The 14872-nt window shown below is 37.6% G+C and overlaps 1 protein-coding gene and 1 long non-coding RNA gene across 3 annotated transcripts in view; one reads left to right on the top strand and one right to left on the bottom strand.

Moving 5' to 3' along the window:
• Window positions 1-1552: 1552 nt before the first annotated feature.
• Window positions 1553-2606, bottom strand: LOC136251111 (uncharacterized). 2 transcript variants are annotated; one of them, XR_010698935.1, is made up of 3 exons: window positions 2330-2606; window positions 2042-2277; window positions 1553-1998 (listed from the first exon to the last, which is right to left on the bottom strand). It is a non-coding gene; the product is annotated as an uncharacterized lncRNA (long non-coding RNA). The 2 variants fall into 2 exon arrangements; XR_010698934.1 differs by having other exon boundaries at window positions 1553-2277.
• A 5030-nt stretch (window positions 2607-7636) lies between these two features.
• LOC136251121 (TNF receptor-associated factor 2-like) overlaps window positions 7637-14872 on the top strand; it is a 7443-nt gene continuing 207 nt past the window's right edge. Inside the window, exons 1-7 of the mRNA XM_066043503.1 lie at window positions 7637-8025; window positions 10631-10664; window positions 10750-10854; window positions 10909-11076; window positions 11139-11210; window positions 11270-11344; window positions 13950-14872. The exon at window positions 13950-14872 is cut by the window's right edge and continues 207 nt beyond it. Of these exons, the coding sequence (XP_065899575.1) occupies window positions 7880-8025; window positions 10631-10664; window positions 10750-10854; window positions 10909-11076; window positions 11139-11210; window positions 11270-11344; window positions 13950-14798 (1449 nt within the window). The 5' untranslated portion in view covers window positions 7637-7879 and the 3' untranslated portion in view covers window positions 14799-14872. The remainder of the gene's footprint in view (window positions 8026-10630; window positions 10665-10749; window positions 10855-10908; window positions 11077-11138; window positions 11211-11269; window positions 11345-13949) is intronic.

Below are 14872 nucleotides of genomic sequence, written 5' to 3' on the forward strand. Positions count from 1 at the left end.
CCCTTAAAATTTAAAATTGATGTTAAATTTTAAAGTAAATCTAACTAGCAACTTGCAACTTTCCCCCCAAATTTCACAGGGAACCCATGCAGCATGGCCCCCTTCAGCTAGGATATAATTACTTTACAGTGAATTCACACAGCTACAATAAAAGGCTACACAGCTACGAAATACAGTATACTACTATACTGGTTTGTATGAAGTGAACGGATCATCACGTAAATATACTGGTGGACAGTCACGAGACCAATCAGTATTCGAAAATGGCGCGATTTGGGTGAGACTTAGTCTCGTGCCCAGACCCCACCCACTGCGTTGAATAGGGTCTGGTGACATTCGCAGGAGTTTTGGGCCCTACGCCATTTTTCTTTTCTGACCAATCGGACGCCTTGATTCAGGTACAACGCGATTTGATAGGCTGGAACTAGGAAAATGGCCAACTACAGCTATGGATACAAATGCGTAAACAATATGGCGGCGGGCCCAAAAACATAGCGTAAGTCACCAGACCCTATTCAACGCAGTGGGTGGGGTCTGGGCACGAGACTAGGTGAGACTGAGAGTTTGCTCGGTATCTTGACAGGACGAGTGGGTAGTTGAAGAGGAGTGATTTCTACTCAACATCTCATCTAGATCGCCACCATGTAATGTATGGGTGTACAGCTTCTTGCCGCGGAATGAGTCATCTGGTTTGTCACTGCCAGCCCTTCGCCCAGTAAAAGAAGCCAAGAGAGACAAGCCAAGGAATGCTAATGATTATTTTATGAAGATTGAATTGTGATATGATATAAGTGTACTGGTTTAGAATCAAAGAAGGCACCTGCCTTACACGTGAAACTGTCAGCACACGTGATATTGTACGTAGAACCCACAATCATTTCTGTACAAAAAGATACGAATGCTATGCTGTACTGTAAGGTAATAGACGCTTTGCAAAACCACGCCCACTTTTTAAAAACTATGGTAACCGACCGGCCGCCATTTTCATTGGGGCCTGTACGAATAATTGCGATTGCGCAGCATTGAAATTCGATGTTGACAGCACCTCAAGCAGAGCAGTATTGTTGAACAACAGACTATGGGAGTGTTCAGAGCTTTAAAATTAGTGTTTCTAATTAGATGCAGCTGGTTATCAGGGTTGAACAGGGCGCAAAACACGACTGCTAGTTAGCACAAGCAATAGTGCTGGCATATACTGTGTTCTCAGCTGCTGCAGACATCACTGAAGAATAGTTAGATGGTATCCTCAGTAGGTGAATGAATACATGAAAGCACTCACTGCTCTGCAAGGAGTGTGAATTTTCAATTGCAGAAATGAGAGAACTATTGCCACCATGCAAGCAATGTGGCTCACCAAGACCTCAGTTCCACATACCTGAACTGAGAAGACAGTATCCTCAGTAGGTGAATGAATACATAAAAGCACTGCTCTGCAAGGTGTGTACCATACACATTGTGTATTTTTCAATTGCAGAAACAAGAGAACTCATTGCCATGTAAGCAATGTGGCTCACCAAGGCCTCTGTTCCACATACCGGTATATGCATACATCTTTTGAATGAAAAATCTCTGAAAAATTTGTAGATAATTATGCATAATGTTGCATACAGTTTAGGTTATCAGCTTGTAAGCCAATTGAAAACAGTATCTGGGGATCTACAAAGATACGTGTCAGCAGCACTGACAAGCAGTGATATTGCAAACAACAGCACCATCCAATGTGCCATCCTCATTTCATGTAGCTGCTGTGGCTGTGGAATTATCAATTGTTTCTATAACACATAAAGTAGTTAGTAATTCACTCCTTTTCATATACTGTGTGTAACATAGCTAGTACTCTTGTGAGTGTACAGAGATAGCCATATGCATAATAATGACACAACTAAAACTGATGACAAGTATAGAAATTGTGTAAAAATCGTATCCTCAAGTACTAGTGTCTACTGATGTACCGCACTACATCTTGTCTCTGTCATACTTGATAGTTGATACACCATGCTATCTTCAGATAAGTAAGAGCAAGAGGGGTATGTATACTTACCACACTATACACTAACAGCTTTACACTTCACTTTGAATATACAACTTAAGATGTAGCTCTTCCGGATAGTCTCTTAATGTCAAACTTAATGTATTGTGCTCCTGGCTTTTCCTATTTCCAGCAAGTACAACAGAGTAATCATTCCAATATTCTCACAGTAGCTGGCTAGTACTAGTGGGGAGGGTAAGTCATGGTCCAGTGTGACCGACTGGGTGGGGGGACTCAGTGGCTTGAATCTACACATTGAATACCAGAAGACAGTATTTGTGAGTCGTATATTACACTCACAGTAAGTTTTCACTACTTCTGTCTGATAACAAAGTTGCGGAGAGTGAAACTTTTAATCGAAACGACTTTCTTCACAACGGCCAGATTTTCAATTCTCCATAACCAGCAGCTGGGTGTCGATTTCCAAGCTCAGTTCACCCAACACTTCATCATTTTCGAAAACACACTTCTCCTTTTCCAAAAGAAACTAAACAGCGGTGCTGCGAAGCAGTATGAAGGAATATGCCATACGCCGCTATGTACACTGGCCCCAATGAAAATGGCGGCGGCTCGGTTACTATGGTTTTTAAAAAGAAGGCGTGGTTTTGCAAAGCGTCTATTGGAGGTACTATACGTGTAGTTCTGTGCTTTAGTTAGGCTGAGAAACTAGGTAACTGCTCGTGTCATGCATTTTCAAGAACATCTGTAAAATGTACGTAGCTACATGTAGATGTGATCGTCCAAAGATTGCATGAGAGTAATGTAGTTCGAGCTAGTCAGCTAGTTGGTTCAACTCCAGATTATTGGTCCGGCTCAGGCCTGACCAACTGGACCGTCTCCTCCGGCCTTGTAATGTATGCATGGTAATTTTGCAACATAACTTACAAGTGATATGTAACAGTTATAACATGGATTTTGCTGATACATATGCAGAAAGACCATCAGCTAAAGACGCATTAGCAGTGTTTACACAAGCTTAGTACACCTAGCTATTAGAAGGGCACCCACAGTTCACAACAACTGACAGCACACCTGAGTAACAATGACTAATATATTATTCATTATAATATTATATAGCAACACAGTCAGCTATGTTTATCTACTGAATTTGCACTTGCATCTGTACAATTTTCACTAGCTATATTATGCATCTGTTGCAGGGGCGGTGGAGCAGACCAAAGAGTGGGGGGGGGGGCAGGCCAGCTGTAAGTTGAAGACCAAAAAAAAAAAAAAAAAAAGGTCACAGCTTGCTGACAATAGCTGCTCTCCACCATAACTACACATACGTAGCTAAGTAACTTGCTACACTGCTTCTCTGAATACTGTGACTGCTCTATTAGAGTATCCAGATCCTGACTGTTCTATTAGAGTATCTCGATCTTTTCTTGCAAACAGCGTCCCATAAAAGTGGGGGGGCCATGGCCCCCCTGGCCCCCCCCGTCTCCACCGCCTATGATCTGTTGTATATTTCTATGTTTTAGTTGAATGTTTTTTGTATACAACTATTATGTGGCACTATGAATTTCAAAGTTCTTTAAAACCTTTGAGAGCACCTTCAATTTTGTCTGAAGCCTTTGAATTATGTAGCTAAAAATCATTGATAGTATATTGTCAAAGTTTCACCTCAACAAGGTTTTCAAATGTAGTGGAAAGCAGTAACAGTATAGCAAGAAAGCAACAGGGCATATTTTGCTAACTACAGGGCATTATACAGTGCAAGAGTAATATGTGACCAGATTTGCAAAAAGGTACCTTTTTCACACACAAAATTTGACCCATTTTTTGAACTTTGAAGTTTCATAACTTTTGTATTTTTGCTTATAATTGCCTGAAATTTTTCATGAATCCAGCTAAAGTATCTGGGTACATTTTAAAACTACTAGCAAGTTAATCAGTATAAGGAGTCAAGTGTTACATCATTTTGTTTGCTGGCATGTAGCTAAATGTGTGGAAAGGTACCTTTTTGCAAATCCGGTCACATATTATATCAGATATTTACACTGGTGAATGGTCACTATAATGAGGTGGTCTTATTAATGAGGTCATGAAGTGCACTTTGTTTGGGACTTACTTGACATGATCACTATAATGAGGTGGTCCTATTATGAAGTACAACTTAGCTGTGTTTGGGACCTACTTGACATGGTCACTATAGTAAGGTGGTCTTATTTATGAGATTATGAATTACACCTAAGCTGTGTTTGGGGCCTACTTGACATGATCACCATAATGAGCTTGAGTGGTCTTATTGATGAGGTCATGACACTTATATAGAAGGTGCTACTTAGTGACTAATAATGAGATTCAACTACACTGCTATAATAGATTCAGTTTACCGCACTTCATGAATTCATCATTTCAATTGAAGGGGCCAGTGGCAAACGGGGACATGTGCCATTTGAAAGTTCAGGTAACCACATAGTAGGCATTAAACGGAATTTTGCGATGTAATTGAATTATTGTGATATTTGCTAAATAATTAATTTGAGACTGCCATGAACTTTTAAATTCTGCAGTTTACTCACTGACAACATTATTCGTGTGGCTAAAACAAGCCATTCTAATTTTTAGAAAATGGAAAATCTAAAATGGCACATGTCCCCTGTTTCCACTGACCCCTTCAATTATATACAACTATTGAGAAATATAATGTATTTTAAAGTTGTAGTCACTATAGTCATACCCATAATAGCCATTGTGGTCCATCTTACAGAGATTTGCTATCTAATAAATAGGGTATTCTCCAGGCAGCCTTGTGTCCATCAGCTATGCCAACCTAGTGGAAGTTTCTGAACAATTCGATCTACTATGAATAAGTCTGTTTTTCTAATGAAATGAATGAAAATACTCCAAATAGTAGAGCGGCATAGTGTGAAAGTTGCATCATTTGTGAGAAAAGCATGAAACTTTCCAAGTAAAATGACGTTCATTTTTTTATATAGTGCCATCGTAGACTTGACCTTTGCAGCCATTTTTATGCTGAAAAGTTGCCATTTTGCTCCCTGAGGCATTATTTTTACACTGTTAAAACATCACCCAAATTAAAGATGGTAATCAAAGAAACAACTTGACTTTTGTTTGAAGTCAATAGCTCATTCCATTCCAAAATTATGATCATGTTTAGTCATAAAATTCTTTGAATTTATCTTCCCTTGGGGTGTAAATTACCAATGAGCAGGTAACTTTGTAGAATTTCATGGCTAATGCAAATGATCATAGCTTAGGAATGAAATTACCTATTAACAACTAAGTTGTTTTTTTAAATATGACCTTTAATTTGAAACCACGTTTAATGGCATAAAGTAATGCCTCAGGGAGTTTAAGACAAAACTGATGAATTTTCAATGTAAAAATGGCCATAAAGGTCACCAAAGGTCAAATATGCGATGGCACTATATCCAAAAGTAAATGCTTGATGCTTTTCTCACAAAGTGCACATAATGACCATGTTTATGTGCTATGCCGCTCTGCTAAAATAAAGTAATTATGTAATATATGCACACCTGTCTTATCATGTATATCACATGTTTTATACTTTCAAATGTATAGCTTAGTACAGCAGTAACTGCACATATGGAGGTCAGGTGGATAGGTGCTTACCTGTTAGCTAGTGTCAAGCAAACAGTGCAGTGTGCAATGTCAATTGTTTTTGAGGAGGCAGCAAGTCTCATCATGTGCCACAATTATGTTAGGGAAATCCCAAAGAATATAACCTTTGCCATAACATCACAATAATCACCATGTTATGCACTTTCCAAAAAAAAAAAGATTAGCTATAGCGTTGACTGCAAAATAAACAATTAACATTGCACATGTGTGTAGCACATGTCGATGAATTTTATAATGTGGTTGTATGCACTATTGTATGTACATAGCTACATGTCAGGTGAAACCATGCATGTGTCATGTGACACTAGCATCACATGGTAAAGGGATTTTCTTTTATATGTGCTCATTATCTATTACTGAAGGCCAAAAGCATACAATGGGGTAAGGCCTCTCATGCATACACTTTTACTGAATATATGTAATATATAACGATGTGTGCTTAAAAGTTTGCATCTCAGTTGTATTATATAGAAAGAAAGGAAAACAGAAGTGGTTTGTCTGGCCGCACAATGTTTCAGCTGTCTTAGAGTTTAATACATAACATGAGACGCTCCCCATAACTATAAAATAACAGCTTTGTCAGGGTATTTTCAAGCATAGTTTAACAGAATATCTGTAGTTTCTAACAGTCTATAGCTAACCACAAACATGTAAAATAGCATTTCAAGATTATTATACATAGTTATGCCAGCCAAAGTGCTTAATTGTGAACAGGAAATATATTGTGCAAGTTTATATGCATGTAGCTATATAGGACACCTTGTGATTCCCCATTGTGCATGATTGTGTTGGTGCAAATCTGCAACAAGGCTGACTCTGTTTATCGGGTTACCTATCTACCATAATATTGATTGGGAGTATGTACATGCACAAGCCATACTATATGCACACACCACATACATACATACACACTTACGCACGCTGGTACACACACACACACACACACACACACACACACACACACACACACACACACACACACACACACACACACACACACACACACACACAACACACACACACACACACACATGCACTACTACAATTTTATATTATGCAAAGTGTTTTATCCCTTCTCTTCTCAGCAGCTGGGTGCATGCTGTTGATTATTTCAGTGGTTAAACTTTGGGAGACAATTACTCTATACTGATATCATCAATAAGTGTTCATATATCAGAAAACTATAGTAGCTGATGCATGTATATAGCTAGAGTAGTGTGAGAAATTGAAATTAATTGACAGTAATAATAGATGCACATAGTAGCCATGCATGTAGCTAGCTATGTAGTTCCAGCTGAAACTGTATAGCTAGTTGTAAGTATATTGCTTCAGAATCAACCTATGCTCATGTTACAGTGTGGCATCAGTGTAGTTAGTAATGGCATCGGTGCATGTGGTTAGTAAAAGTAAGAAATATGACAATTTAAATGTCTGGTAGAAAAGTGACCTTTAATTTTATAGGAAATTGGTAAGGTAGCTAATTAGTGATGTCGATGAGGGTCATACTCATGCATTCAATGGCCTGATGTGGTAAAAAGTCCCTTGACGGCGAGCTTGAAGTATTCTTCTCTGATTCCATCATTTCACTTCTCCCCTTTATGTGTTGAGACCTTGGGTGCTTGGGGATCATGTGCATGCTCATTAGTGAGGCGAATAGGTTCCCGGGTGATGGAACAGTTGGGTAATAATACGGCCACCCAATTTTTGATTCAGAAGGTTGCCATTGATGTTCAACGTGGCAATGCTACTTCTGTAATGGCAACAATACCATCATCCCAGGACTTTGCCTCTCTGCCCACTGTTTAAGTGTTTATATTATCATTGTCTTAGTATCTTAAAAAAAAAAAAGTGACCTTAGTGAATTGATAAGGTAGCTAATTAGTGACCTCGATGAGGGTCACACTCATGCATTCAATGGCCTGATGTGGTAAAAAGTCCCTTGAAGGTTACATCATTGCAGCACATGTTAACGTTGCTGTCAGACCTTCAGCGCTGGTCAATGTAAAGTGTTGATAATAATAATAAGGCCAAGAATAATAAATAGAGCCGGTCTGAGACTAATCAGACTGTAAAAAAGCAGCTGTTGCCGAGCCCGGCTATTACCAGTGTTAATACTGAATATATAATATTTGGAGCCGGCGTCCGTAAACTTGAGTCGTGAGTTGTGTTGAGTGCACTAAAATTTGGAAAGACTGAACTGTGTAACTTAGCTCCTAGACTGCATGTCAACACCGCTGGAATATGTCTGGACACCAAATCTATTTACAAGGAGGAGGGGAGGTTCATGAAGGACTGAAATGTACATATTGTCGACTGGTGTTGAAGGACCCCATACAAACCAGTGAGACCGGACATCGATTCTGTAAAGATTGCTTTGAAGACGCAAAGTTAGTTTGGTTGCATAATCATGCCCCATGTACAAGGTACCGATCATGAGACCCGGCTACAGTAAGTAGCGGATCCAAGTTTTTTTTCTGCGGCTTCTAATCTGGCTGGTCATATAATAATTTTTGCAAAAGTATATTCATATCAAAGGAATACTCTAATAGAACAGTCAATTACCCTAATAGAACAATCACATTTTGTATTTTTTAAAGTTACATAGTTTACCTGTACCAACAATAGAGTCTAAAATTGTATCTCAGACCTTAATTTTTCCTGGGGGCACCATGATGGCATTCAAACTTCACATAGCTCCATCTCTTCACTAATCCTGATACTATATGCTAGTAGAAACAAGTAGACGCATGCAGCCTATAATACTCATACAATTCCTAATAATTATATGTTTAAATTGTCATCTTTAGATTTTTGATGAAAATTATTACCAGATTTAATCTCAGAATACAATTTCCTGGGGATACCCCAGACCCCCTAGATATAAATGTGTATGCAACAGAATGGAAACCAAATTCCTGTAGCCACTCTTGGCTAATGTACATATGGAGCTCTACGTATATGACATCCAAGTGATGACATCATAAGACTCCATCATAAGATGACTCTATGAGCTGCTGGTTATATTGGACTGTGCACAGTGAGCAGCTGTTGCCTGTGGGCGGGTTGAATTGCAACTAGTAATAGCTACATGCATAAGGCGTATCTCCAACTGAAAAATCAGTTATAGTTATGTAGCTGTTACAAGTGAGCCTGCTTTTTACTGTATCTTGGCCCCTTATTACTTCTCCAGGTAGTTCGGTTACATCGACATGGTTGCTGCTTGCTCAATGGCCTCCTTGCTACTTTTAAATTGCTTATTATAATTATGTACATGACACCTTTGGTATATAGCTATGCTGCTACCATTGTAGCTATTGCTGGTATATGTTATACCATTAAATGGTAATACCCGGCTCCTGGTGCTTCTCTCTTTTTCTTGACTTGTGTTACTACTACCATTGTTTATCACTTGCACTGCCTCCTCTTTTATGTCATATACAGTTGTAGCAGCATGGTGAATGTTATTGCTGTCAGTCATTCTGCACTGTGTACGTAGTTCTATTGTACTAGTCCTGTTGACTGCTATTTAGTAGTATTTATTTCACCTACAAATACTTGTACTATTTTAATATTCATAAGGTATGTGTATGGTATATACCAGTATGGCTATATTCTTCCATTAAATTGTGTTGCAAAATGCTCAAATAATGTCATAGTAGTTATAGCTATTATCTGTGTAACTGGTTGATATGAACATGCATGACTATATAGTATATACATTATGATGTTGTCGTCAAATATTGATCCATGCCATCTAGTCACATTTGCATGTCACACTTTTTGTCATGTGGATAGTAACTTTAAGCTTGTTGTTTTGCGGGTACTATGCACGATGCACAAATATTCTATGAACCCTAATAAGAAGAATGTACAGTGCAAAGTCCCCTTAGACCCCTCCATGAAATTGTTTGTTGTGTTTATTAGTTATCACACAAGTGATTGTATAAAGGCATTCTTGTAATTTTTTTTCAAAATGAATTTGTTCTAATGCCATACCGATTTACCACCTAGAGACATGTGGGACTATGAAATATGTGGGAGTGCATCCAAAAAGGGGAACAAGGGTGTATGTCCACAAGGAAGAAGGCCATTGACTAGCTCTGGTAAAGGGATCCATTAATGAGGATAAAATTTATACATAGTAAAATGCTTTAGAACTTTAATCCTAACAAATTTTATGGAACATTCTATCACCATTTTCAATGGAAGGCTACACAGTCACTGAAGTTGGTCAGCCGCAACTAGTGTTTGCATGCATGTAGCTATTTGCATGTAGCATTTGTCTTATAGCATGGTAATGTAACTATTGTATACTGGTAATAGTAGTAGTATAATGGTACTGTAATAGTGGTAATTTTCTTAGGTTGACTACCATACAATACAAAAATTTTGTGAGAGAAAATTTTGGTGAATGTGGCAAACTGACTTCAATTTGATAATAGTCTCTTGTAAATTTCTAGCAAACCTTATAGAGAGAATATAGTACGACTTGCAAAAATACTAGAGTTAAATCAACAAAATTTTCTCCCACCAAAATTTGTACAAATTGGTTATAAATCATGAACCAATTAAATGTCATGCATGTTTTACAAAAACAATTCTGCTGAATCTGCTCTATATATACATGTATCTTTGCATTAAACTTGCCATAGGCACAAATGCAAACTTTTTATAACAAACTTGGTGAAGCCAGTTGTTTGGCATGAAAACTGCTTCGATAGCAAGACAATTTTCTGACCCAAAATGCAGTTGTCTGTGAAAATTGTAGCGCTAACTGCACACTATCACGTATAAACTTAAAAGCCAATTAAATTTTTAATAACAGCTAAACATTTGTATGTCTACGTATAGTACAATATGGCACAAAAGTTATGATTCACATAAGTTTGAAAAAGTATGCAAATTTTATGTTCCACATGACCTGTTTTTGCAAGACTAGCCACAGCATGAACTAATTAGAACTAAGCTACATGTACATTATTATTGCTTTAGAAATTCAACCAGTCAAGTTGATCCTAGTGACACTGTAAGTGCTAATTGTATGCAATATATAATATGTCACTCATCACACATTATGTGCATGAGGTCAGTCTTTATTATTGTACTGATAGGCATGGCCTGATTGTGCTATTAAGAAAGAGATCAATGGCTTACGTGTTGTTTGTGAAAACTTTGAAAATGGATGTGAATGGAAGGGACTATTCAAGGAGTTAAATGTAGGTCATTTCATTTACCATATGTGAACACCTTACCATTCCCCTATTCAACAGGATCAACACTTGTCAAGTTGTCAGTACATTACAGTGGAGTGTAGGAACACTGGATGTGATGATAGAGTATTACTGTCTAAACTAGAAGATCACTTGAAGAATAAGTGTTCACAACGACTAGTGAAGTGTAAGAATTGCGGCAAGAAGCTATTGTTTAAAGATCAAGAGGTGAGGGAGAGCCACATACATCATATTGGACTATACTGCATGGATCAAAATGGTTTCAACAGGCACATGGTGATAACTGCCCCAATGCTTTGAGAAGCTGTAATCTCTGCCAGCAGGAGATGCCAGCACTTAAGGTAATGATTATTGTAGAGTTACAATGAACTATTTTACATTATAATGTATTATTGTATAGCTTACTGATCATGTGATGAGGGAGTGTACCTGGATCAGGTGTCCTTGTAGTGGTGAAGAGGATGTGTTGTTTGAGGTTGGTGATGTAGTGAGTATTATAGACAGTGCAAGGAGGGGTGGGTGGGGACTAGGAAGCTAAAGTCCTTCTCTCAATTGGCTGAAAGGGGCTTATCCTTCGCTTAGACTGAAATTGTAATTCCAGAAGCACAGTTAAAATTGATATACTCTAATAGAACATCTAAACATCCTAATGGACCAGTCAAAGTGCTTCATAGCAGTGTGTTCCTAATAGCTTATAACTAACACCTCTTCCCTGGGATTGAATCACTCACCTCTCAATCTGAGAGTAGTGTATTTCCCACTGTACCAAGTTTCTCCAAGTGTCTGCAGGCTCTTATGCACTGTATTGAAAACTGAAAGCTGTATAGTTAGTAGTCATAGTAACACTAAAAACTTTATTATTGACTGCAGATAGCCTAACAAACTCTGTTTTAAAAAAAAATTTGTGGCCACACAATGTTGTTGTTATAGTTGAAATGCTATGAATTGTAATTGGTAGATTGGTAAGTTGGTATAGGTCAGTCAGTCAGCCGGTCTGTTTGTAGGTTGGGTGATCAGTTATAATGCAATTCTTCTGTAGTGAGCTTTCACATATGTCACAGGATGTCACAGGATTGCACATGTGACCAACACTAAGTGTGATCTTGCAACTGCAGAAATTCCACAGTCCATATAATTTGTAGGCAGGTTGTATTTGGTAGTGGTAGTAAGTTTTTCTTGGCCCAGTCATGGATTTTTCTCCTTTCTCCAACTTTTCAAACACACTTGATATAACATCTTTAAACAGACTGTAGGACCAGGTGTCCTACAGACCTTCAGCACTTGTGCTGTAAAGCTTTAAAAATTATAAAACATCAGTCAATTCTTTTTTGATTTTATCAACTTATTTGTACCATCTTGGGAATATACATGATATGATATATACCCGTAGTATCAAGAGTTATACATACTCTTGATAGTATGCATAAGACTTTTCAGTTTTCTTTTTTATTCTACTTGGCAAACATATTGCCATCAATGGCCAATGGTTGTATAGTCTTTACACATGCACGTGTACACTATTATTATCCAGATGTAAATAACTTACTCAGTTACTTCAGTTCACTGCTATACTGCACGCACTTTATACTGGTACGTAAAATTGCTTATGTTCCTTAGCTACATCTACAGTATGCACTAGTACATGACTGTGATACTTGAATGTATAGGCTTTTTAAGAGCATAAAATTTTCTAGAATTTATACAAAATCCATGCAAAAAGAACTAAGCTGTGTGTGGCCTTCAAAAATTGAAAAAGCTGTGAAATCAAGGCGGTGGCCAAGAAATGGCTGCAATGACATTAATACCAAATTAAACTTGGCATTAATAGCATTGCAGGATCTCTCAGCCACCACTTCACAACTTGTTTCATCTGGGCTTTTGAATGCCGCACCATTTTTGCAGCTTGGCTGTTTTTGCACAGATTTCACTTTTTTATATTAATTTTTTTGTATCTACCAAAGCTGGCTAGCTAGCTAGCTATATACTGACTTTGGGGTCTTATGTACAATGATAATTAATTGATTATGGAAGACAGAAGTTACAATTGACTTATATTGTATTATATATTTGTTGCAATACTCAAATAGAGTACATTTTGAGCACTTCTATTTACAATTCACATAGAATGTTCCAAAACAATCTCAAATTTCCACTGAAAGATCTTACTATTGAGTAGGTTTTTCATTTATATATCAGGTAGATATTAACAGTTGACAACAGTGGTTTAATGGTGAAGTGTTTGGAAGTAAGGTGTGTCTGGCTCAAATCCTGGTCAACTTTTTCTGACATTTTTCATGTACTTTTTACTTCTTGGTGACTGTTCTATTAGAGTATTTTGAACCCATGATTTTATGCCACATTGGTTTTCTCCTTGTAACTGTAAACTTAAAAAGAATGAGCTATGATAGTCAACCAATTTCCAGTTATTTTTATAAGTGATTTGCTCTGTAGGCATAACAAAAAATCTATTTCTATGCAAATAATGATCCATTAACAGATTTGCACCAGTCTTAGTATGTAAATTTGCTTGTACTTATTGTATATCAAATTTCTAAGTGATAGAGGTAGACATTTATTATGAGTTTTAGTGTGTGTGCATAAAAGGAGAAAAATGAATAATCTTTAAGAAAAAACAAAGAAAACACAACAAAATTTTGGCCATTCATATTTGCTGGTGTGATTTCAATCAAATTTGGTGTGTTACCTGACATACATGGCAGGCAGCTATAGTGCAAAAATGGTGTGCTTTGGGGAGAAGGGAATGTGGAGCTATGTATGCAGTTTCAGTGAAAACCAAGTTTTCTTTCTTCCATTTTACTTAGCCACACAACACACCACCGTGTGTCTTGAGTTTGTTAATAACAACAAAATTTGATGGAGAATTTTTAATGGTAATTGTTACACAACTGCTACTAAGTTCTAGCTATGTACCATACTCTGTGCTTTATGACAGAGTACTAGAAAATTCAGTCATGAACTAAGTCTTTCTGAGTTAGCTTTTCTAATAAGCAGAACAGCTTTGAAAAGTAGAATAATTATTTTTGCTTACTACTTAACTGTTGGTCTATTACCATGCACAGGTTGAAGACACAGAATACCATGAGCACCTACAGGACACCAACAAGTTAGCCAGTCACTTACAACCATTACTGGTCCAGTTCTCCAAGATGAGTCAGTCAGTAGAGAAGATGACCAATGATTACCAACTGGTCACCAGCAGAATTGAACTACTGGAGACTAAGTGTGATGATCTGGAGAGGAAGAACCAAACCTTACAAAAGGAAAACATTGCAAACAAAATGCTGATCAAGGAGTTGGCCATAAAGGTGGAAGAAAAGAAACACATATCAGCAGAAGTGACCAAGGCTCAAGTTGGTAAGGTTGTATGTGTTACTGATGACAGGCTTTCTAATTTGGAGCAAAATTATGGCAAGCTGTTCACTGATGTTGCTACTGCTAAGAATTCCATGACTCAAAGCTGTGCTCAAATTGAAGTGATCAGTGGTGAAATTGAGAAGATCAAGAGAGATTATTCTATGCAAAGTTCAAGGAGTGGAGAACTGGTGCCATACAACAATTCTTATCCACTGGATTATATCAAACAAGTTGAAGAAAAGGTGCTGGAAGTTGAATGTACTGTAAATGCCCTCAATCTTCACCATTCAGAACTAGAGTTACAATTACAAGCATCTCTTGCCAGTACACACAATGGAGCTTTTCTCTGGCGTATACCAGAAATGAGGAGGAGAATTCGTGATGCTAAAATTGGTCGAATCACCAGCATCTACTCACCACCATTCTATACAGGAAGAAATGGTTACAAGATTTGCATCAGAGCTTATCTTAATGGTGATGGCACTGGAGAAGGAACACATCTTTCAATCTTCTTTGTTTTGATGAGGGGTGAGTATGATCCATTACTTCAGTAGCACAAAGTGAGCTTGATTATTGTTGATCAGGATCAAAAGAAGCATTTGGTGCAGACCTTCAAGCCCAACATACA

Source organism: Dysidea avara, chromosome 3, assembly GCF_963678975.1.
Source record: "Dysidea avara chromosome 3, odDysAvar1.4, whole genome shotgun sequence".
NCBI lineage: Eukaryota > Metazoa > Porifera > Demospongiae > Dictyoceratida > Dysideidae > Dysidea > Dysidea avara.